A 26,392-nucleotide genomic window follows, 5' to 3' on the forward strand; every position below is an offset into this window, starting at 1 on the left:
GAGCAATGTGCTTTTAAGTCTAAGCCCCATGGCATGGTGAATGAGGAGATGCTCCGCCTCAGTGAGAGCAGTATGCCTGAGGCAGGCACAATTTCTCTGAGGAAGCACCCACTAAAGCAGCCTCTGCTACAGTTGCTCACAAGGGACAGGATGTATCCGCTGCACTCCACACAAAAAGTTGGGTGCTGAGGTGAGAGGCCAGGTCCATGGCATAGCCTTCGGAATCTTCCCCTTCTTTGGGGAGCCTATCACCACTAACCTGAGCAGTCCTTCATAAGGCTGCATTTGGATGGAACTAGGGAAGAGGCTTCCTGAGCTCTGACCTCTATCGTCCGGCACACCCACATAGGGTTAGATACATTTGGACCCCCACACGGCATCTATAATATACTGGCAAACTTAGGCTGGAAAATGTCCAAAGTAGTATTATTTATAATGCGGTGGTGTTTATGCTTTAAAACCAGTTTCTCATTTGGCCTTCAGCTTCTTGTCTCCACTGCACCAAGGTGTAACACAGCATTTTCACGTTATTCTTGGCTACCACACACGTAACAGTTGCTGTTTTAAGGAGGTGACTAGGCAATAATAGAGCAACATCCTTTAGTTTCTAACTGCTACTCATCAAGATACAAGTTCCCTAGCTTTCTAGCCATTTAATGTATGCATAAGAGGGATTTTTTTTCAGTTATCACTAAACAATTATTGTAATAATGTTTAATTCAGCAGAAAGTGCTACACAAACTCTTTTCAAGGTGACAGTTCTTCTTTATCTTCTGAGGCAAGAGGGGTCTGTATGAAATAAACTTTTTTTAGGTGTTCCACCATAGCTTTTTCTTCCTCTTCCAGAGCTCCATCTTCTTTCATCTCCCATCTGAAAGAAAATATACTTTTGTTAGTTCCCTTGTATTTTTCAAATCAGTCATTAAACAAACTGATAAAAAAATTCAACGTAGACACCATGTGTTTATTGCCAAATGTATTGTGTTAACTGAAATTTCTAAACCACAGTACATATGAACAGAAAAATCACACCCTATGCAAGCCTTCTGGCATTTAAACTGCCAAATCTCTGACACGCTTCCTCCTATGTCTATGCCCCAGCATTTTCCCTTTCAGTTTTGTATCACACCTTAATAGCAAATTGACCAGAAGCAGTGCAAAACTGACAGCGAGAGGTGGAGCAGCTAGCATGTGTTTTTGAGATGGAGGTTGGCATAAACTTCCCAGAGTTAATTACTTTAAAGTGAAAATCAGATAGCACAGGATTCCCTATTCATGAACAGTGTGGCAGGTCATCATACCGTTAAAGTGGTACAAATGAATTTAAAGAGCTGCCTTACAAAATGGCTTAGTTTTTTGAAAATGTCACATACACTGTCACCTCTAGAAGTGACACAAGCATCTTCCCTTTCCCTCATATGGATGCTCACTCTAACCTACCATTAGCTACCCCCATTAAAATTAATGCAAAACTGTCATTGACTACAAAAGGAATTGGGATTGGATCCTTGGTGAACAACAGAGCACCCTAGATAGAAAATAAACATATATTTTAATTACATGTATGCATCTCTTTTTACTACATACTCTCTGTGTATGTATGTTTTTATTATCAGTGATACATAGGCTTATTTTAAGAAATATTATTCATATTTTATAATATTACCTTTCATATCATTATTAGGAACATCTGCAGGGAATGACTGTGCAGATAGTTATTTTTATTTAGCACCAATCATAATTCAACATCAGTTATTGTAAACCACAAGGAAGGACATTCAAACATATTTATTAGTTTATTAAGCAGAATTGAATTTGCTGATGATGGGGCAAAGTTTTACTAAAGTCCCACAAACCACTCCACAGAAACAGGTTTTTTTAAAATGTGATAACAATGTAAACACCATTTTACTTTCACTTCTAAGAACAGCAACAAACATCTCCATTATCAAGATCAAGAGTATTTAATAGTTTCTACAGACCTACTGAAAACCTTTCCAATAAATGTCATGACTATAGCACTCAACTGCACTGGGAACCCCTCTTCCTCCAAAAATCTTCTGAAGGCCTACCTGTTCCGCTAACACTATAGCATTACATCTCATTCTGGGCCTGATTCTGTTTTCATGTACACCAATTTTATGCTGAACTACACTGACATGAGGGTAGTTATTCCCGATTTACGCTGATGTATGTAAGAATGGAATAAGGCCCTCTGTCTTTGTTGTAACAAGTTGTGCTTTTAGAATAAGTTGTTTGGACCATGGACTCTATTTAGTCTATTTTACTGTAGTGCCACATCCATTTGCAATGCCATATAAGTAATGATAGATTCAATTCCTAAATGTTTCTGGTATGATATCAGTAGCAAAATGGTGACCTCTCCATGCTCTCCCCCCAGCATTTCTACTGAGGTGAATACAGGAAATTCAAACTTCTCCTTTTCAGTTTCTGTCTGATTGGCTGTAGTAATATAATGACTTAGCACTTACTCAACACTTTTCATCCACAGACTATTATTTATTATTTGTATTATGACAGCATCTAGGGGCCCCCAATCATGAATCATGTGCTAGGCACTGTACAAATAAACAATGTAATGACAGTCCCTGCACCAAAGAGCCTATAATGTAATCTCAAAACACTTGACAAAGGTAGGTAAATAACATTATCACCACTTTTTACACATGGGAAAACTGAGGTATAGAGAATTTCAGTGCTGAAGGTCACACAGAGAATCAATGTCTGTACTTGGAAGAGAACTCAGATTTCCTGACTGCTAATAAATACTGTCTACACTAGTCCACTCTGTCCTCTGTAAAAAGATACAATATTTATCTGAAAGTCCCATTGACTTCAATGAGAGTTGCACGTGCATATCTGAGGGCAGACTGATACAAAATGACAGCAGTGCATTGATATGCATTGTGAAGATGTATCTTTACTGCCAGAGAGGATTAGAAATTTCATTTTTAAAATAAAAATGTAAGGTCTAGTGAACATAGTAAAATCTAGAGAAACCGTGCAGGAGATCTTAGATCTCAGGATCTCATGGACAGCAGGAGTAGTTGACCCTCTAAGCAAAGATCCTGATATCATGCAAAGTCATTAGTAAAAATGGGTAAACAATACACATATGAATAACTGTTTCAAAACAAAGTTTTTCAAAGTGTTTTCTGAAGCATTAGTGGTAAAGACTTCCATAATTAGTAATCCAATAAAACCAAGTTTAACATATACCTTTCAGAATTCTGTATAAAAAAGACAACCATTGCCAAATTATCCTTACCCTCGAAGGAAGGATGGTCTTGTGGCTAAGGTACATGATAGAGACTCAGGAGAGCTAGATAATATTCCCAGTATTACCACAGACTCTATGTAAACTTGGTAAACCACTTAATCGCTGTGTGCCTCCTTTTCCCCACCTATATAATAATATATTTCATCATAAGGAGTTGTGATGTTTCATTCATTATTTATAAGATGCTGAAATACTGCTGTGATGAGGTCTATAGAAATGCCAATAAATAAAATATACGTTCTATTGATTACCACCACATACAAAGGCAAAACAAATTACAAAAACTGTAAAATGCAGAAAAAATACTTTTGCATTTTACAGATTGTGCAATGTTTTATTTATCAGTGTCAAAACAGATTCTAGCTGTTAATAAAACCATTAATTGATTCTTGATTAAGCAGGATATTGACTAATTAAACTGCCAAAGAAATAAGGCTAACTCTCTCTAAGAAAAAGCAAAACATAAAAAGCTGTCTGATGTTTGTTCTTTTTTGCATCTGTATGTAACCCACACATCTCCTGGGTGTGGTGTTCTGTCCCATCTAGTGGCACAGACAGGGCCGGCTCCAGGCACCAGCTGAGCAAGCTGGTGCTTGGGGCGGCAGATTGTATGAGGCGGCATTCCGCCCAATCCTAGGGTGGCACAACCGCTTTTTTGTTTGTTTGTTTGTTTGTTTTTTGTTCCGCTCCGGCCGCCCTGTAGGGGGCGGCGGCACGGAGGACGGGAGCGCCCTGCAGCAAGCCCGGCAGGGCAGTCCGCGTCCTTCCCTCCCAGCCGACCGGAGTGGCGCAGAGCCCTCCCGGCAGGCAGCAGGGGGCGTGGCGGGAGGGGCAGCGTGACAGAGCCCCGCTGAAGCCCTGGCCGCCCCCCTTCTCTCTCTCTCCCCCCGCACTCTCTTCCCCTCCCCCCGCTAGCTGGGGCACATCTGAAGAGCAGGGAGTCCCCCTGCACCCTGGCTCTGGCCGCGCAGGTTGTTGTTTTTTTTGCTTTGCCGTTCTGGCTGCCCCGCTTTTTATTTATTTATTTTTTTTGCTTGAGGCAGCCAAAAAGCCAGAGCCGGCCCTGGGCACAGAGACCACTTAGAGAGAGAGAAAGAGATTGAGTCTGCTCTATAGCCTTAGCTAATAGTCAGTTAGCTTTTAGCTTATGCAGTAGAGACTCGTGCACTAAGCTCTCGACGCCCCAGGTTCGATCGTGATTTAATACTTTACAAATACTCAGCAAAATGATTATTGTGTAAATAATGTTATGAGCTGGATGAAACCTTGTTATTAATTGAGTTAAAACTTCATTCAAACTGATGTATGAATGCATCCTTCATTTAAGACAGCTAAGAGATAATTAAGGTTCTCAACCTGTAGTCCCCGGACCCCTGGGGATCCAACAGACTATGTCTAAGATTTCCATTTGAAATTTTTTAGGGATCAACAAATGAAAAAAGATTGTGAACCACTGAGTTAAGGGAACACATCTCTGTGTTTGGAGAAGCAGGACTTTGTATATTCCTTGTATATAATAAAATTGCCTCAAAGAAAATACTAGACTCCATCAATTTCTACTTTCAATTGGAACGTCACAGGGCTCTGAAGTTTGACTAGCTGCTCAGGTTTGAAAAGGTGCAACACTAATTACAAATTAGGAATAAAACAAATACTATCTAAATAAACATTTTAATGACTGGTTTTAGTCACTGAGATTGTGCACCTTCTATCTCTTTGTTTCATTGTTAAATGTACATATTTAAGATAATTTAACTAAATTTTATGCACATGAAATATTTGAAAACATTGAAACCCAGTGATGATTACTGATACCTCTTAGTGTAACTAAACATTTAATAGTTAGTGACATTGGAGGACGCAGGAATTTTCAATACTGTGTGCCTAAAGTTTGGCCTGATTTTCAGCACTGCTGAGCACCTGCAGCTCCCATTAACTCTAATTATCAATTGTTTGGATGCCTAAACGTGGATTTAGGAACCTCACTTTAGACATCAAATTTTGAAAATCTTGGCCATAATTCTGAAAGTCAGTTTGGGCCAAATCCTGAAAGGTGATTAGTGCCCCTTTCTTCTTGTGTAAACGAGGTCTGCTATGGATTGACTAACTCTGACGATGGTCTAGCTAATGCAAGTGGGGGGATTCAAAAAGGCTCTTCAGCTGCTCCATGACTGCAACCCATGAGCTGCGGAGGAAGATGAAAATCAATGGGAACCAATGACAGTCAGTGGGATTTAGGCTCCTAAGTGCCTAAATCAATTTTGAAAATGAGATTTAGGCTCTTAAATCAGTTAGACAATGCCTAAATATCTTTAAAAATCTGGCCAAACCTCTTGGAAGCAGGTTTTATATAGTCCTTGAACAATGGGGTCCTCGTCTCAAGCTCCTGATGGGGTAGAGACAATCCTCATCTGGATCTCAACAGAACCAAAACTTTTCAGCTCCACTGGAGACTACCAACCTCTGATGAAGGTCAGGCTCTGAGAGTGACTAATGTGAAGTGTGAGTGTTACAGGTAGCCTTGCTTTTAAGAGGTTATATGGGCATATTTTGCACACAAGCAATCCTAACAAGCTTTAACTAAGTTTTTGTTTGTGGGAATATATTTTTATAATGAGACAATACTATCCATTTACATGGGCGACAAGAACAATAAGAATCTTCTTCGGCTATCCCTCAATGTGAGGATGATGTCTGCCAAGAGGGTTCATCGGTGGGTTTTTAAGTGGCTGAGGAGCCCAATTCGTGACCTGCAGATTTTCCCACAGAAGTGACAGGTGTAATCTTGGAGGAGACACAGTTGTTGGCTGGACTGTTGTGCCCTTTCTTTCCTCCTTTGTCACTTCTCTGTCTCATGAGCACATCTGTTCTCCTCAAAGTGGGCTGTGGCTTGGTGTATGGTGTGGCGCACACTATGTCCTGTTCCGCGCCAAGTCCTCCCAGTTTGTTGGGTTGATGCCTCCCTTTTTAAGGTGTACTTTCAATATGTCTTTGAAGGGCTTCCGCTGCCCTCCGTGAGCCCTTCTTCCCTTACTAACCTGAGAGAAGAGTACTTGCTTCGGGAGGCGAGTGTCAGGCATACGTACACAGTAGCCAGCCCAGTGGAGTTGGTGTTTCATGACCTGCGCCTCTGTATTGTGATGTTCACTGCAGAGAGAACGCTGATGTTAATACATCAGTCTTCCCAGCTGATCCTGAGACTCCTCCTGAGGCAGTGCTGCTGGAACCACTCCAGCCACTTGAGATGTCATCTGTAGGTTACCCAGGTCTGACATCCATATAGAAGGGTGGAGATGACAACTGCCTTGTAAACCAAGTTCTTGGTGTCTGTTTGCAGATCCCTATCATTAAAGACTCGTTTGAGTAGTCTTCCAAAGGATGTACAGGCACAGCGGATCCTATATTAAATTTCCATGTCAATGCTCGCTCTTTGGGAGAGGTGGCTGTCAATGTATGGAAAATTTTCCAGGGGTTCTCCACCGATGGTGACTTGTGGAGTATGAAGAGTAGTTTGTGCAGGTGAGAGCTAATAGAGTACCTTGGTTTTCCCAATGTTGAGAGAGAGACCCAGGCTTTGATAGGCATTTGCAAAAAGATTTAGGGTGCTTTGTAGGTCGGCCTCTGTGTGTGCGAGAATGACGCATTCATCTGCATACTGAAGGTCAGTGATGCCAAATCTCGTGATCTTAGATTTTGTTTGGAGATGTCAGAGATTGAGGAGTTCGCCATCCATACGATACTCAATCCCGATTCCATCAGGAAGGTGGTCAAGGATGAGAATCGGATCACGACAAGGTAAATGGAGAAGAGTGTTGGACCAATGACCCAGCCCTGCTTGACACCAGTGTGAATGATGAATGGTTCAGTCTCTGAGCTGTTGCACAGAAAGGTGGCATTCATCCCATTATGGAGTAGTCTGATGATGGAAATGAATTTCTGTGAAGAGCCAAACCTACACAGTATCTTCCATAAGGCATCGCAACTGATAGAGTTGAAGGCCTTGGTTAGGTCGATGAATGCCATAAACAGTTCATGGTGTTGCTCTCTGCACTTCTCTTGAATCTGTCACGCCACGAAGATCATGTCAGTTGTGCCTTGGGATGGTCTGAAGCCACACTGTGATTTGGGGAGGAGTTCCTCTGCAAGGGGTAGAAGGTGGTTTAGTAGGATCTGGGCAAGGATCTTCCCTGCGATGGAAAGGAGGGCAATACCTCTATAGTTCTCGCACAAAGATTTGTCCCCTTTCTTGAATATTGTAACAATGTTGACATTCTTAAAGTCAGGTGGAATTTCTTCAGAGGTCCAGAGTTGGCAAAGTTTGTGTTGGAGCATTGTTCCACCATGTTTAAAAAATCTCAGCTGGGATGCTATCTGGGCCTGGTGCATTGTGATTTTTTGTCTGGGTGATGGCATGTCAGACTTCCTCAGAAGATGGGGGATCAGCAAGGTGTTCCATTGCTGAGCATTGTGGAATAGACTCGATGGTGTCTTCAGAGACCATGAATTTGTGGTTTAGTAGGCTCTCAAAGTGTTCCTTCCAGCATTGTTTAATGGCTGCATTGTCCTTAAGGAGGGTGGGGCCATCCTGGGAATGTAAAGGGGTTGGGCCTTTGGAGCTTGGCCCATATATAGTTTTTGTAGCTTGAAAGAAGCTTCTCATGTTATCCTGGTATACGAAACCCAGGATGTCAGAAGCCTTCTCTTGCCACCACTTGTTTTTAATGTCATGTAGCTTCTTTTGGACTTTGGCTTTCAGCAGGTGATAAGCCTCATGTTTTCATTGGTTAGAGGAATCATTTTGCCAGTTACAGAATGCAGTTCTTTTCTGTTGAATTAATGCTAGGATTTTCTCGTTGTTTTAATCAAACCAATCTTGGTGCCAATGAGTGTAATAGCCTATAGTTTCAGCACATGCACTGTGAATGGTATTTTTAAGTTGATCCCAGTGCTCTTGAATGTCAATGATGTTATCAGGCAAGTTAGAGAGTTTCTCAGAAGCTGTTGCTGGAGCATCTTGCAGCTGGCTTGGTCCTGAAGTGCTTTGACGTTGTACCACCTTCACTTAGTCTTTGGGTGTTTGCGGTGTGGTGGAGTGAGCTGCAGGTACATGATTGATCTTACTAATAGATGGTCTGTCCAACAGTGATCTGTACCTCTCATGGCTTGTGTTATTCAGACATCAGCGTGATCTTGAGCTCTGACTATAACATAGTGAAGGAGGTGCCAGTATTTGGACCCAGGATATTTCCAGGTGGTCTTAAATTTGTTACTGTGCCTAGAGATGGTATTTGTGATGAGCAGGTCATGCTCCACACGTTTGTTGAAGAGAATACCATTGGGGTTTACCATCCCTTCTTTGCCTATTGTGCTGCTCCACAGTTGGGAGTCCCATCCGACTCTGGCATTGAAATGTCCCAGGAAATAATAAGAATACCTAATAGAAAATGAAATTAAGTGGACAAACTGACTGAGTTGAGTAGTTCTCACTCAAAATTAACCAATACATATTCTTTATGGTACACTGAATTCACACAGTTTATATCAGCAATTATAAAATGGTAAGCATCCAATGGTACACTGAATTCACACAGTTTATATCAGCAATTATAAAATGGTAAGCATCCAATAATATTTTATATATTTTTATTTATTTAGATTAAAATAATGCCCGCATAAGGCAGTAGATGCCTAAAATATAACTACGGTAATAAGATAACAAAAATGACAGCAGCATTAAAACCATCTTTCAAACAGGAATGAAACATCTCTTTTCCTCCTCTTTGTTGTTTTGGGGAGCATACTCTCCAGTCTTGTCCAAAACAGTTATCAAAACCTACCAGACAATAAAGTCCTGATTGCTGATCCTGCACTTCAATTTTACACCTGTCTACGTTATACTGATATAAAACCTATGTAAGCAAGAGGAGAATCAAGCTCCTGATACTTATTATTTAGGGGCAAGGGACATTTATCCATAGATAGAATGAACCAGTGTCTTTAAATCCTTTCCAATGTAATTGGGGTTGGAGGTAGTTCTTTTCTGAGAGTAACATATTTGTAGCTAGTATGACAATATTGCACAAATCTTTATAATAATTTAGCCTAGGCATAGGATCAAAGAGTCCCAACAGAAATAGTTTTTATAATAAAGACAAGTCCAGGTAGGTAATCCATATTATAATTTCGTTGATCACAGGACATATGGTCATGGCAACTCTCAATGAGAACAAGACCATTAGCACTAAAAGCAGCACTAATGCAATAATAGGCAGGTCTCAGAAGCTAGAGTAGTTTGTGTTGTTTATGTTTTACTAAAGATTCTGGGTCAGACTGTGGATCTGGATCTCAGTAACACTGGTGTAAATCTGAAATAATTTGATTTAAGGGGAGTTATGCTAATCAGTGCAAGTAAAATCAAAATTTAGTCCTCTGTGCTCAGATCAAACGGCTCAAATACAAGCTTCCCCTCCCTCCTGCAAATATTATACAAACACTTTATATTATGTTGGGGGCTGGGCAATTACACCATTCCATTGAAACTGCCAGGTGGGGAAGCCACTTTCCATTCAAGCTACAAGAGGGAAAAATTAAATGCTCTTTTGTTTAATAATAGCTGAAACAATGGAAAACTACTGCCCAGTGACTTGACTGCATGTAAGTCTGGGCAGTGGCTGAGCCATACGGTTTCTCAAGGGTCCGATAAACACAAGAATGGGACTGATATGGTTGCAGCTGTGTATTTGTGTGGGTGGCAAAGAAACAGCAGAAATATCAGAGAAGCAAAGAAGCCACGATGGCTGGAGAAACACCAGTGTCACCCAAGAAAAGCTAAGGCCATGTCAAGCTTCCAGCAGCACAGCTGTACCCATATAACTGCGTTGCTGTAAGATCACTTGTGTAGCCGCGTTATGCTGATGTAAGAGAGCTCTCCTGTCGACATAACAAAACCAGCGCAACCAGTGGAGGTAGCTATGTTGGTGGGAGAGCATCTCCCACTGACATAGCACTGTGCACACGAGGGCTTATGCCGGCAAAATGTATGAGGCTCACTGGGGTGTTTTTTCACACCTCTGAGCGACAAAAGTTTTGCCAACTTAAGAGGTAGTGTAGACATGACCTAAGAGAACATTCTGGGTAAAGTGCTGGCTGGAAAAAGGCTTGGAACTCTGAGCAAATAGGGAAACAGGACTTGGTGTACATTTTTCGTAAATAAACAGGATCACACCAAAGAAATACTTGACTCCATCATCAATTTCTGTTCCTAACAGAAACAATTCACAACCCCCTGAAAACTGGCTAAGTGCTCAGATCAAAAAGGTGTTTTAATACTTTAAAAGTTATTTCAGGATATAACCCATTTTTGCATTCTTTCATAATCTGTTGGTCACCAGCATGCATTTCTCCTTTAATCACTGGGCATTCCTTTCTATGACAGATCACTGAAAGGAACAACCAATATAACCATCAACAGGATTAGGAGGCTTAATGTTTGTCTGAAATCATGATGGTTGATATTCACACAATCAATGCCCCAGAAGGACTGGAGACTTTGGATCAGGGCTGCCCCGGGGGGAGGGGGGGAGACAAGTGGGGCAATTTGCCCCAGGCCCCGGGCCCCACAGGGGCCCCCACAAGAGTTTTTCGGGGCCCCTGAAGCGGGGTCCTTCACTCGCTCCAGGGTCCCGGAAAACTCTCGCGGGGCCCGGGCCCCCGGAGCTTCTTCCGCTCCAGGTCTTTGGTGGCAATTTGGCAGCGGGGGTCCCTCCGCTCCGGGACCTGCCGCCGAAGTGCCCCGAAGACCCGCGGCAGGGGGTCCTTCCGCCCCGGGACCAGCCACCAAAGTGCCAGGTCTTTTCCAGCAGCGTCTGTGCCTCTCTTTTCCCCCTACCCTTAAAGGTCACAGGTCACCCCCACTTAAATTGCAGTGTGGTCAAATCTCACACAGCACATAGTTCCTCAATTACTCAAGTAAGAAACACTTTACCAAAAGCAATTAAATATACTCTCAATAGACCGATATAAGGTGCATGTCCATGAACAAAGTTTTGCAATAATTAATGTGTTATTATCCCATTTAGACATGACTTTACTGCCACATTTCAGCACAGTGAAGTATTAATATTAGCTACTGTGAATGACTATTATGATTGCCTGCTTCATCCTCAGATTTATGATATGATTATAACATCTGGCCACGTAAGTAGTCTGTGCAGTTACTTGTGCAAGCTACCCAGATAAATGCTCTTAAACGGGTGGCTGTCTTTTTCTTCTTCCCCTAATGCATCAAGGAGCCTCTTCAAACCCAGGAAGAAGTAGTGCAATCATTAATTTGAATTTATGGCACTTAGAGTCATTCTGAAACACCACTTAACTTGTCTGATTGATTCATTTTAATTAATATGATTTGTTGAATATTTTTAAGTAGAAGAGTTGTCTGCTCAGAAAGAATGCAACTAAAAATGCTACCAGAAAACATTTAAAATAGTTCTGCTTGAGGTACAATACAAATAGAAGTATGGCAGTCTATGCCAATGGAAGCTTAACTTATCCAAAACACTAGATCAGGGGATTCTCTCTATAAGTATTGTCTTCATACTTGTCAGTGCATTTCATTGAAAATTTGTAAAGTCTTTAAACCAGTTCAAAAAAGTTAAAAATATAATGTTTTCCATATATTATGTGGTTAAATTTGCCATTACCTGACAGTATTTATAAATGGGTTTGAGAGATACCAGGTCTCTTTTTCACTTTCTCAAATAGTTGCATTAGTGTAAGCTCAAAGTGTTATTACAAAAACCCTAACGGACAACAGAAGTCAAGGCAAGAATCTATGTTTGTTTTTCCAAAAAGGATGAAAATAATGCCTCTGTGTTCAAATGAAGGAAAGGATTCATCATTTACAACTCCAGAATTGTCCAAAATGGAAAATGTTTTCACTAGCATATCACAAATATATGACAATTGTTTTGGCAGTAATAGCTGGCACAAATTCAACCATGCAGTAGCTAGTCAACTAATGTGAATGTGAATGAAATTACCATCATGAATTACTTGCAAAATACTGGCTCCATCAGCTGAACAGCCAACTTGCAACCTCTGTTATTTCAAATTAATAGCAATATGGCTTTTAGAGAAGACTTTCAAATATATAGTTGGCACATATTTTATTTTGGGTTGCCTTAGAATTTTGTAAGATTAAATTAAACCAACAGTCCAAAAGGTACTAGAGGTGTTTGAACCAATTCATGATACAATTATCCAATATTTTGTTTGCAGCTCACATTACCATAATAAGATGAGTGTTAGTGTTCTGTAAATGTAGTAAAGCCAATTTTATAGTCAATCTGCAATTAAAAAAAATATTAAATTTAAAGGAAAATATTATGAAATACCAATGTTTTTTAAAGATTTATGACTAGACTTAGAAGAACAAATTGAGCAAAATTTCAAGCTCACTTGAGTCTAGCAGCTTTAAAATGGAATCAAATCCTTTGAAAAGTTTATTTAATGTAAGTTTTTGAAATAAAGTGACAAAAGAGATGGTTAATCAATGCCTCTGCCACCAGAAAACATCAGTCTCTAGGAGACTGGTATTATCTCAGCTACGTACATAGGTTACTGCAGAAACCTCAACACACGATAAACAGAGATGGCAGCAAGGAGAAAAGTATCAAGTTTAGGACTGAAAATAAGCATAGAGGTTTGCCTGCAAAGATCTCCCTTGAAGGACTGGGGCCTTAGTGAATAAAATGTATTCATTATACAGTATTTTAAATAATGTCCTGTTTTAAAATCTTTTCACATTAGCGTTGTGTAACATTAAAAGGTATAACTCCTGAGTGGCTTGTCCCTACTTAGGATTTTTCAAAAGCACTTGTGATTAACTTTAAGAAATGATAATTTAGTCTTACAGATCTGAAGACTTTGCACAGACATACATTTTGTAAAAATATATTAATTGCTATAAAATATGTTTAGCAGATACAGCAAAGTAAAGTTTTAAAAATAGAGATGGTACTGATGTAAACTTAGAGTATGTCTACATTGCCCTACAGTTCAAACTAAGGGAGTAGTTTGTACTACATTAGTGCAAATTTAAGACCTTTAAGTTCACATCAATAGCATCCACATGGGGGAACTACAGTGCAGCACTTTTATATGCATGGCTATTCACACAACACATAGTCTGAACAGGGGGGCAGTGTCCACATGCCCTTAGATGACACATTACTGGGTGCACTTGAACAAAGAAAAGTATCTAACATTTCCTTCACATGCACCTCTCCTTTATGTTGGATATATAGTTAATGTAGTATAATCCTATCCATGTTTTTTTCTGCTGAATACAGCACAATGCTTCAGTGGCCAGATCAAATAGTCATTGAACTCAGTGGAGTCTTACCCGATGTGGACTACCCAGATCGTCACCCAAGACATGGGGTGGGGAGTGGAGTGCAGGCTCCATGGACTGCTGTTTCCCCACATAGGCAAGTGAGCAGAGAGGGACTGTGATGGGATGTACTTATCCTGCACTAGTTTATCAGGGGTTAATCACTCTCCGTGGGCCAAGAAGGCCACGCCCCCTTATCCCTGCTGGGTGTGCTCCAGTCGGAATCTGGATATAAAAGGGACCAGCTCAGCTCAGTCTGGGCTGACTGCTGAAGGGAGCAGAGGTGTGGTGCAGGGTTCTTGGGGAGGGACTGCCAGTGCTCCAGGATGCAGAGGCCAGCCGACCCCCAGCCACCCGATGCCAGAGATGGAGGAGAGACCGTGGAACCCCCGAGAGTACCTGCCACAGAAGAATGGGTAGGAAATAGCCCAGGAGGACTAGCATTCAAGGGTGGCTCCAGGCACCAGCGCAGCAAGTGCATGCCTGGGGTGGCAAGTCGCGGGGGGCGGCCTGCCAGTCGCTGTCAGGATAGCAGTCAGGCGGCCTTCGGCGGCATGCCTGCGGGAGGTCTGCCGGTCCCGCGGCTTTGGCGGCAATTCGGTGGCAGGTACGCCGAAGGCGCGGGACCGGCAGATCACCCGCAGAAACGCTGCCGAATCCGCGTGACTGCGGACCGCCCGCAGGCATGCCGCCGAAGGCTGCCTGACTGCCGTGCTTGGGGTGGCAAAAAAACATAGAGCCGCCCCTGGGTACGGCCCACCCCACTCTGGCCCCTAGGCTACACTGCCCTCCCACAAAGGGTAGTCTCATTGACTCTGGCCACTAGGCCACAGACTCTTGCCAAAGGGCAGCTGCACTGACCCTGACCATTAGGCCACACTCTGTTGGGAGCTAGGACTACTGTGGTGGCTGGGGAGTCTAGGCCATTTGGGCCATCACAGTTCTATTTCAGTTCCCACACAAACTGACCCCTGCTTGATGGGGTGGAGCTACCCCGCAACAGGGACAAAGACTTTTTCCAGACACACTTAATGCTTTGGCTAATGGTCTGACTCTGAATCACAGTTCCTTCCCAGGTCTCCTAGGGCAGTTCCCCACGATGTCCCTTATGCAGGATGAGTATCAATATTTCATCTTATGTATAGCTATACATGGCTAACACGCATCATATTTTCTCTCTCTCTGCTATACTGAATTATAAAAGCTAAAGGGACAGTAAATGGTTTTGCAATGACCCCAAAATAAATATTTTACAATGTATTTTTAAAGCCCATGCATGGCAATTTAGTGTGCATACATTTAATACATGATGACATATTTGATCTCTTGACTTTTGTTTGCAATATTGCGATGAAGAGATGTAAATTGCACCTATACGCCTATGCAGACACTTGAAACTATAATATGTATTATATTTAAGTGTCTGTTACAGATAACAAGGAAACATTTGCAATTAATACCAGAGTCGTAGCATATTATATCAAAATTCTCATAAACACATTCATATCACATTCAGCCAGTCAGGCAGCGGCATAGACAGCTGCAGTGGCACAGGAGCCAGCAAACAGAGCTGTAAACGGGAGTTTCAGTGGGAGTTCTGTTGGAGGAGAAGGTTTTTGTATTTTGTGTATTGTATTTTGTAGTTTTATATGTGTGGAGGCTGGTTGGGGCAGTGTGCTGGGAGAGAGGCTGAGCCCTGATTAGGGGATGGGGCTTCTCTGCTTAGGGGTCCTATAAAGGTAGCCAGCCAGTCAGGCAATGCCATAGACAGCGGCACAGGAGCCAGCAAACAGAGCTGTAAACAGGGGAGTTTCAGTGGGAGTTTGCGGGGGAGATTAAGAGCTAGGCAGAGGAATAGACAAACTAGTGAAGGGAGTGGGTGGTGTTCTGCCAGTGTTCTGGTGCCCACTGGGGGTTTGTTTTGCTGTGGGTGATGGTGGTTTGGTTTGTGTTTCCCAGACTAACAGGTTTTAGGTGGGAAGGCTATGACTGATACAGAGGCAGCAGTGGAAGACACAATGAGGATGACTGGATGTGGAAGCTGCGGCATGTACATGATCCTGGAGGGGGTATCTGAAAAGAGTTTCGTCTGCATGAAGTGCCGCCTGATAGAGCTGATGGAAGAAAAGATCCGAGGATTGGAGATGCAAGTGAAAACTCTGGTTGAGTTTAGAAGGGGGTTCGAGCAGATGATGGAGCAAAGACATGAGGAGGCTGAAGGAAAAAGCTCAGACTTGCAGATCGAAGCAGGACCAAAGAATTCTGAGGGGAGACTGCTGGGTGAGGAAAGTGGACAGTGGAAGCATGTGACTAAGAGAACCAGGCAGAGAAAAAGACGGACTAGTGAAGGAGAAATAGAGCTCAGGAACAGGTTTGCAGAGTTGGAAAATGAATAAGGGACACAGGAGGTGGTTGCTGAAGGCGAGAGGGCAAGGAAGAAGAGAAGAGCAGCTAGTCCTATAGGAAGAGGAGAAGAGTCAATGGAGATAACAACACCAAATATGAGCCCCAGGAGGATGCGGAGGATAGCAAGGGACAATAGAAATTGAGAGGACTTGCAGCCAGAGGGAGCAGGGGATAGACTGGAGAATCGCACCATCACCAGGAAAAGGCAGGGTCTACGTGATTGGGGACTCCTTACTGAGAAGAATAGACAGGCCTGTAACTAGAGCTGATCCAGAGAACAGAAAGATGTGCTGTTTGCTGGGTGCTAAGATACGGGATGTGGACCTGAGGCTGAAAAGGATCCTAATGGGAGTGGGAAACAATCCGCTGATTGTCCTTCATGTGGGAACAAATGATACAGCTAGATTCTAGCTGGAACATATCAAGGGTGACTATGCCAGGCTGGGGAAGATGCTTAAGGAAATCGAGGCTCAGATGATCTTCAGTGGGATTCTGCCTGTTCCTAGAGAAGGGCGACAAAAGTGTGACAAGATTATGGCGATCAACAGATGGCTCAGGCAGTGGTGCTATAAAGAGGGCTTTGGGATGTATGGCCACTGGGAAGCATTCATGGACAGAGGACCGTTCTCTCGGGATGGACTTCACCTGAGTAAGGAGGGAAATAGACTTCTAGGATGGAGGCTGGCACAACTGATTAAGAGAGCTTTAAACTAGGAATTTGGGGGAGATGGTTGGAAGATGTCCAGGTAATCTCCACACCGGAATTTAACATTGAGAAGGAAGAAAACAAAGTAAGAAAGGATACAGACATGGGTATGAGAATGGATGTAAGGAGGAAGGGTAGTGTAGATACCAGTCTAATAGCTGATACTGGCAGTAGAATGTCTGTGCCTAATCGGGTAAAGAATGTCAGTGAAGCCAAATGGCAAAAATTAAGATGTTTGTACACTAATGCGAGGAGTCTAGGTAACAAAATAGAGGAACTAGAGCTACTGGTGCAGGAAGTGAAACCAGATATTACAGAGATAACAGAAACGTGGTGGAATAGTAGTCATGACTGGAGTACAGGTATTGAAGGCTATGTGCTGTTTAGGAAAGACAGAAATAAAGGCAAAGGTGATGGAATAGCATTGTATATCAATGATGAGATAGACTGTAAAGAAATAAGAAGTGATGAAATGGATAAGACAGAGTCTGTCTGGGCAAAAATCACATTGGGAAAGAAAGCTACTAGGTGTGCTACAGACCGCCGGGATCCAATTTGGATATGGATAGATACTTCTTTAATCTTTTTAATGAAGTAAACACTAATGGGAATTGTGTAATCATGGGAGACTTTAACTTCCCAGATATAGACTGTCCTAGTGGAGGAGTAGTGAGGACCTCCTAGAAGAAATGGTTGTAGGGGACAACCTTTGTTCGAGTGATCATGAACTAATTCAGTTTAAAAACCCTAGTCCCAGATCTATTTTTGTTTATCCTTCCATCTAGCTTGATTTTAAAAGGGCTAACTTTAAAGAATTAAGGAAATTAGTTAGGGAAGTGGATTGGACTGAAGAACCTTGTGGATCTAAAGGCAGAGAAGGCCTGGAATTATTTCAAGTCAAAGTTGCAGAAACTATCAGAAGCCTGCATCCCAAGAAAGGGGGAAAAATTCATAGGCAGGAGTTGTAGACCAAGCTGGATGAGCAAGCATCTCAGAGAGGTGATTAAGAAAAAGCAGAAAGCCTACAAGGAGTGGAAGATGGGAGGAATTAGCAAGGAAAGCTACCTTATTGAGGTCAGAACATGTAGGGATAAGTGAGAAAGGCCAAAAGCCATGTAGAGTTGGACCTTGAAAAGGGAATTAAAACCAATAGTAAAAGGTTCTATAGCCATATAAATAAAAAGAAAACAAAGAAAGAAGAAGTGGGACCGCTAAACACTGAGGATGGAGTGGAGGTTAAGGATAATCTAGGCATGGCCCAATATCTAAACCAGGGGTCGGCAACGTTCGGCACGCGGCTCGCCAGGGTAAGCACCCTGGCGGGCCGGGCCAGTTTTATTTACCTGCTGACGCGGCACGTTCGGCTGATCGTGGCCTCCACTGGCCGTGGTTCGCCATCCCGGGCCAATGGGGGCGGCGAGAAGCGGCGTGGGCGAGCGATGTGCTGGCCGCGGCTTCTCGCCGCCCCCATTGGCCCGGGATGGTGAACCGCGGCCAGTGGGGGCCGCGATCAGCCGAACCTGCCATGTCAGCAGGTAAATAAAACTGGCCCGGCCCGCCAGGGTACTTACCCTGGCGAGCCGCGTGCCGAACATTGCCGACCTCTGATCTAAACAAATACTTTGCCTCAGTCTTTAATGAGGCTAATGAGGAGCTTAGGGATAATGGTAGGATGACAAATTTGAATGAGGATATGGAGGTAGATATTACCACATCCGAGGTAGAAGCCAAACTCGAACAGCTTAATGGGACTAAATCGGGGGGCCCAGATAATCTTCATCCAGGAATATTAAGGGAACTGGCACATGAAGCAAGAATTTTTAATGAATCAGTAAACTCAGGGGTTGTACCGTACAACTGGAGAATTGCTAACATAGTTCCTATTTCTAAGAAAGGGAAAAAAAGTGATCAGAGTAACTATAGGCCTGTTAGTTTGACATCTGTAGTATGCAAGGCCTTGGAAAAAATTTTGAAGGAGAAAGTAGTTAAGGACATTGAGGTCAATGGTAATTGGGACAAAATACAACATGGTTTTACAAAAGGTAGATCATGCCAAACCAACCTGATCACCTTCTTTGAGAAGGTAACAGATTTTTTTTAGACAAAGGAAATGCAGTGGATCTAATTTACCTCGATTTCAGTAAGGCATTTGATACAGTTCCACATGGGGAATTATTAGCTAAATTGGAAAAGATGGGGATCAATATGAAAATTGAAAGGTGGATAAGGAACTGGTTAAAGGGGAAACTACAAGGGGTCATACTGAAAGGTGAACTGTCAGGCTGGAAGGAGGTTACTAGTGGAGTTCCTCAGGGATCGGTTTTGGGACCAATCTTATTTAATCTTTTTATTACTGACCTTGGCACAAAAAGTGGGAATGTGCTAATAAAGTTTGTGGATGACACAAAGCTGGGAGGTATTGCTAATACAGAGAAGGACCGGGATATCATACAGGAAGATCTGTAAACAGGAGTAATAGTAATAGGATGAAATTTAATAGTGAAAAGTGCAAGGTCATGCATTTAGGGATTAATAACAAGAATTTTGGTTATAAATTGGGGACACGTCAGTTGGAAGTAACAGAGGAGGAGAAGGACCTCGGAGTATTGGTTGATCACAGGATGACTATGAGCCGCCAATGTGATATGGCCGTTAAAAAAGCTAATGCGGTCTTGGGATGCATCAGGCGAGGTATTTCCAGTAAAGATAAGGATGTGTTAGTACTGTTATACAAGGCACTGGTGAGACCTCATCTGGAATATTGTGTGCAGTTCTGGTCTCCCATGTTTAAGAAGGATGAATTCAAACTGGAACAGGTACAGAGAAGGGCTACTAGGATGAGCCGAGGTATGGAAAACCTGTCTTATGGAAGGAGACTCAAAGAGCTAGGCTTGTTTAGCCTAACCAAAAGAAGGCGGAGGGGAGATATGATTGCTCTTTATAAATATATCAGAGGGATAAATATCAGGGAGGGAGAGGAATTATTTAAGCTTAGTACCAATGTGGACACAAGAACAAATGGACATTAGGAAGTTTAGACTTGAAATTAGACGAAGGTTTCTAACCATTAGAGGAGTGAAGTTCTGGAACAGCCTTCCAAGGGGAGTAGTGGTGGCAAAAGACATTTCTGGCTTCAAGACTAAGCTTGATAAATTTATGGAGGGGATGGGATAGCCTAATTTTGGCAATTAATTGATCTTTGATTATTAGCAAGTAAATATGCCCAATGGTCTGTGATGGGATGTTAGATGGGGTGGGATCTGAGTTACTACAGAGAATTCTTTCCTGGGTGCTGGCTGGTGAGTCTTGCCCACATGCTCAGGGTTTAACTGATTGCCATATTTGGGGCCGGGAAGGAATTTTCCTCCAGGGCAGATTGGCAGAGGCCCTGGAGGTTTTTCGCCTTCCTCTGCAGCGTGGAGCATGGGTCACTTGCTGGAGGATTATCTGCACCTTGAGGTCTTTAAACCACGATTTGAGGACTTCAATAACTCAGGCATAGGTTAGGGGTTTGTTACAGGAGTGGGTGGGTGAGATTCTGTGGCCTGCATTGTGCAGGAGGTCAGACTAGATGATCACGATGGTCGCTTCTGACCTTAAAAGTCTATGAGTCTATATCCAGATAAAATTGACTCGAAGTTAAACTAACACAGGTTTTACCTATCACAGATTTACATCCTTTATGTTAGAATGTATTAAGGAGATTATTTAAAAATAGATTATTTTATTAGTTAATCTGGGAACAGTTTCTGATTTTTGTTTTGTTTATGATTTTATACTCTTGGTCAAAATAAATAAAGATTAAAGGAAATATAAAATTGTTTAAAGCAAATGTCATTTGTGACAGAGTAAGAATTTATAGAATTGGTGTAAAATACAAGACAACATTCTTTAACCCAAACGCCTATAGAGCTATTAAACATACTTGTTGGTTTCATGAAGACTCTAAAAGACAGAAGCCTTGATATTTTTCAAAGATTATAAAGCACAATATTAAAAAAACAAAACAAGTGATAAACACATGTGAAGATCTGCTTTAATGTAAGTATTTTATAGCAGTGGTTCTTGACTACTGTACCCCTTTCAGAAGTCTGATCTGTCTTGCGTATCCAGTGGTGCTGGAACTTGGGGTAATGTCACACCCCATGGCTAGAAGTAGTTATAACAAACACCAAATCCATGGTTTCCATCACCAGCACCCCATTATAAAAATTGTTCTAGCACCCCTGTGCATACCCCAAGTTTCACCTCACTTAAAAACTACTTGCTTACAAAATCAGACATAAAAATACAAAAGTGTCACAGCACACTACTACTGAAATTCCTTACTTTCTCATTTTGTCAGTATGAAATGTTAGTTTGTACTGACTTCGCTGGTGCTTTTTATGTAGCCTGTTGTAAAACTAGGCAACTATCTAGATGAGTTGATGTACCTCCACCCTGGTTGAGACCCACCGTTTTATAGGATTTCAAATAATGCTATATATTTCCAATTTTGTGCACCTCGTCATAGAAACACTTTCACAGTGATGTATTAGATAACCCCGTTTAGGCCTTTATGTAAATTGGTAAAATTTTGGATTTCCATTTTCTGAGGATGACCCTTTCTTATTCTCTCAAATTGCTGTAGAACAGTTTGATACCTAGTACTTTCAATTCATTCCATAATCCTAGCTCATATAATCTTGAGGACAGCCTGTATATTGGTGTGTGCCACTTTTGATCAGCTTCTGTGTTTAGAATTCGGTAATTTATGACAACAAAATGTAAAATAAATATGTTGTTGACATCTGTATTATCTGTCACACATTATTAATCCAGCCCTTACACAGGAATCTAGTAATGGCATCTTATTGTGAAAATACACTAAAGAATTAAATGGAAGTACAGTTGTTGCCACTGAAAATTTAACTTTTCTCTACAGTTTCCAAGCAAGTACCATAGTCAGGACCATCTTTAGGCACCAGCAAACCAAGCACATGCTTGGGGCGGCACAATTCCAGGGGCGGCATTCCAGGAGGGGTTGTTGTTGTTTTTTTTGCTTGGGGCGGCAAAAAACTTAGAATCGGACCATAGTTATTTCACATTGTAAGTAGAGGGAAAATCTGGTATCTCAGACCCCATTGTGTGGTAACTGTTGGCAAATGATGACATTTTAATTGTACTTCTGTACTTTGGACAGTATGGAATACATATTTCCAGGCCTCTACATAGCTATTTTATTATCATTACTATTTGTCAAACAATATGCTTGATATTGGGCAAACAAAGTAGAAGACACAATTCTAAATCTAATCTCACCTAAACTCACCTAATCTAAATCATACACAGACAGTACCATTCAGACATCATAACACTGGTTAAATAGTGAAACTCCAAGCAGAGCAAGCTTTTAAGCTTATTTATTTTTAATTTGGTGAGTTATCATTGGAAGGGTCTACAGAAGCATTATAGTTTTAAGAGGGATTTGGATGAAAACAGCAAGCACAAGCCAGTTCCAGCTAAGCATAATGTAAGAAGGCAAGAAGACAAAGGACGTGGGGAAGGATATGAAAGAAGGGTTTTGCATTCAAGTTAAATTCCCATTAATCTTTGATTATATGTTTCAGGAAATATGCTATGCAATTGAGCCACATGGTTTATGCAAATATATCTTTATTGCTAATTTTCTTAATTAAGTTGTTTTGCCATAATTTTCCAGTGTTTGTCTGAATGGTGCACTTTAATAATTGATAAATGGAATATGACAGTGGTAGAAGATAAACAACAAAAATATGCAATTTTTTGGCCATAAACTAAATCCATCACTGTAAAGATGTTTATAGAAGACTATATTTTTCATATGTGAGTGCTGAAGTTAAGGAAGTATTCCAGACGAAAAGTACAGATGAACTGGTTAGGTCATATTTTATCAGTGCTTCTAATCACGGTAATACAAACTCTGAAGTGTTGAAGATTAACTTCTTTCTGAGATGAGTAGGCAGTGTTGTGGGAATGTAAAAAGAGTCGTCTGTCCCCCACAAAGATACCAAATCTGTCCCTATGCTGGCACATAATTATGATAAAGGAATTTTATTAGCCATTTGGAGAGTGAAGGAGGCACTTGTGAAGATGGTACTAATGTTCTTTTAAAATAATCTGTACATCTCAATAGGGGAAAAAGGCAAGTGAAGCCATTTCACAATGTCTTTTTTTCCCCAACTGATTCAAAATGAAGTTAAAATGAAGCAAAATTATTTTTTGCCACCCTCGGGTCTTTGTGGAGAGCTTGCAGGATCAATCCCAGGCTTGTGTGGAACTCTCATTGAATTCAGTGAAAATTTCCTCAGGTTTGCAGGAACCATCCCATTATCCATAAATATTTGATATCCTTCTGTATCTGAAATAGAAATTGTGTGGAATCTAGTCTTTTTGATACATCTAGTGTTTGAGACTTCTCTAAGTTAAAACAAAAAGAACAGGAGTACTTGTGGCACCTTAGAGACTAACAAATTTATTAGAGCATAAGCTTTCGTGGACTACAGCCCACTTCTTCGGATGCATCCGAAGAAGTGGGCTGTAGTCCATGAAAGCTTATGCTTTGCTTATGCTTTGCTTTGCTTATGCTTATGCTCTAATAAATTTGTTAGTCTCTAAGGTGCCACAAGTACTCCTGTTCTTTTTGCGGATACAGATTAACACGGCTGCTACTCTGAAATAAGTTAAAACAATATCCTTTGTATGTTAACTAATCCAAGAGCCATGGGACTGAGGAAACAAGATCCTTATGCTGCATGACTATATCATCAGCATACACATTTGAATGTATGCTCTTTCTCAACAACAGTAATGCCTTCAGTCATAACACCATCTTTAAGAGTTCATTTTCATTAAAGAAAAAAGAGAAGGCATCTTCTTCTTGTCCCCTTCTCAGATGGAATGTAGAAGAAATATTAAACTGTCTACAAGACAGTTTTACAGACATTTCATCTAGAATAAAAATAGCAGCCTACATCTAAGTTTATGAAAATCTGCCAATATAGCCATTCATCCCTATCAATGGTATTCTCTGCAACTAACTGCAATGTGTTTGTGGGGAAATCAGTGTGATGAGATGCCATTTTTTCTATGTATTACCAGCTAATGAAGCATATTTGGTGCATTATCTCCTCATTTCATAAAACCTATTTATGAATATGAGAGTGGGTTTAGTATCTTCCAGTCACTTAAGCAACAATGTTGTCAATGATTTGCACAGTATATTTAACTGTGAGGTGGGGAAAATCTCAACAGCCAGTGTCCAGTTTGTCATTTTTTTTTAGCAAAGTAATTAGACTAATACATATATCTCAAAGCATCACTCATGCCTCAGACAGTTTTGAAATAGTGTAGGGAATAGTAGGTTAGGAAAGGTATTTGCAAGTCTACTGGAAAGCCATCTCAACCCAGTACTTTATCTGATCTAAGTCTTGAATAGCTCTTTCAGTTTCCATGTGGGAAAATGTTTTAGCCATGTGACCATTCTGCTCTAACGACAGTGAATTAAAGGAGATGTCTCCAATAGTTTGATCAGATTGTATTTGGTCAAAAGAATTTTCCAAAGCCTGAGAGAAATGTTTAAACTTCTTATTAAAATCTCGAGATTAATTTATAATACATTCTTCTTTCTTGAAAACTGTTTGTTTTAATTCTTTTTGCCTGTAATTTTACTGCTTTAACTCTTTTTAATATTTCTCTTTAATCCTGTTGAGCATAAACACACTGTCCTGATAGAAATACAGAGTGGGAAAGCAATCACATAACATACCTATTGCACTATCCTTAGACCATTCCTATGAGTCTGTGTCAAATGTATATGGGAGCTTTAGGTAGTGAGGGCTTCACACTGGAATCTGATCTTTTGAGATGACACCTTGATGTCTCTCTCATATCTGGCGGTGTCTTAAGTATTCTTGTGGCAAAACAAAACTGTCCATCTATGGTGGACAAATTAGAGAGACCAATTATAACTGCAACTTGCACCCAGCTGAGATAAGAATGATCACTAACCCACAAATGCAAAAGTCATCTCTTGGATAGAGCTTTCCCACAATACATTCTCTCGCTCACACACACACACAGAGTCTACCCCCAAAGTCTTAATAACAAAATTAAACTAAAAGTAAATCACTCAGTTCTTCCTAGAGGGAAAAACAAACCAAAAGAAAAGAAGATAGGTCAGCATAAAGAAATCAGCAACAGCACACAGGCGACATTTTAGGAAGTGTATCACCAACAGACATAATGAAGCCTTGAGGCACGGGCTGAACCTGTCCCAGCTGTAGAATCAGAAGTTTAGAAAAATGTTTTAAAAGTAAATAGTAACTTCACACGAGTATGAACAAAATGAGACTTTTTTTTTTAGGTCAAGAACATACCTTACGAGAGAGTTGACAAGCAGACTGGGAGGCAAACAGCGGAAGCTTCTATGAGCAGCTTCCAATCCCATCTGCAGAGAGAAAAGAACTCACAAGAGGCAGTAGATAGCCATAACTGTGAGCTACAGTGAATCCAACCTTGTCACACACCAAAGCATGAGAAACCAAGTGGGACTTTAAAACAGGTACAATATCCTTGGGTCTTTTCTTCACCTTTCTTCTTTCTTCTTTATAACAAAGTACCTAAAAGGCTTCTAAGTATTAAATAGTTCAGTTGGCTCTCTTAAATATGATTAATTAATTTAAATAAGCCCATTTCTTAAGTGCATAGTTTTGAAACACAAGCATTCCAAAGCATGAGGCATATACTAATCCATCCTTGCCACATTTGTCTCACTATCTTATTACATAAACCAAATTCAAAGGCTACACACCTCTCTCCCAGCATCTGGCAGCATGTTACACCATTATCTAGATTTTAACCAGACACTCACTTCTGAATTTGGCCTTACAGCTTCAACTATATCTAGGAAATTATTTTTTTCATATAATAAAGAGTTTAAAATCAGAGTAATGGGATGAAATTAAGAACACAAATTTAAGCCAATTACTTGCAGTAGTGGCTATGGAGTATTTCTGCTTGTTTTTGTGTGTGTGTATGTGTGTTTTGGGTGAAGTGGGGGGGGATTCTGTCCCATGCAGAGAATCCCTGCAAAAAGCTTTTTTTTACTCAGGATTAGCATAGGGGACAGGATTTGGAGAGTCTGCAGAATCTTTCCCAGGAATCGAAATTAGAGGGAGATGGGAGGTATTTAAATTTACAGGAACAACGAGGAGTCCGGTGGCACCTTAAAGACTAACAGATTTATTTGGGCATAAGCTTTTGTGGGTAAAAAACCCACTTCTTCAGATGTTTCAGATGGTTTTTTACCCACGAAAGCTTATGCCCAAATAAATCTGTTAGTCTTTAAGGTGCCACCGGACTCCTTGTTGTTTTTGTGGCTATAACTGCTACCCTTCTGATAAATTTACAGGGGGTTTGGAAAATGGCTAAACTGGCAACACTCTGCTGGGGTGTGTGTGTGTTCAGCTGATTCAGCTGTAACCAAAAATCTGAAACAAAGGGAGAAAATGGAACTAGTATGTCAGTAACTATTTTTGTAATATGAGCTGAAGGGATGATTTAATCATTG

General features: G+C 41.1%; 1 protein-coding gene across 7 annotated transcripts in view; it reads right to left on the minus strand.

Moving 5' to 3' along the window:
• Positions 1-699: 699 nt before the first annotated feature.
• Positions 700-26,392, minus strand: part of KIAA0825 (KIAA0825 ortholog) — a 419,242-nt gene continuing 393,549 nt past the window's right edge. For all 7 annotated transcript variants that reach the window (XM_005306902.5, XM_065550182.1, XM_065550179.1 and 4 more), the window contains one exon: positions 700-871. In XM_005306902.5, coding sequence (XP_005306959.2) covers positions 748-871 — 124 coding nt within the window. In that variant the 3' untranslated portion in view covers positions 700-747. The remainder of the gene's footprint in view (positions 872-26,392) is intronic.

This window comes from Chrysemys picta, chromosome 6 (genome assembly GCF_011386835.1).
Source record: "Chrysemys picta bellii isolate R12L10 chromosome 6, ASM1138683v2, whole genome shotgun sequence".
NCBI classification, from domain to species: Eukaryota; Metazoa; Chordata; order Testudines; family Emydidae; genus Chrysemys; species Chrysemys picta.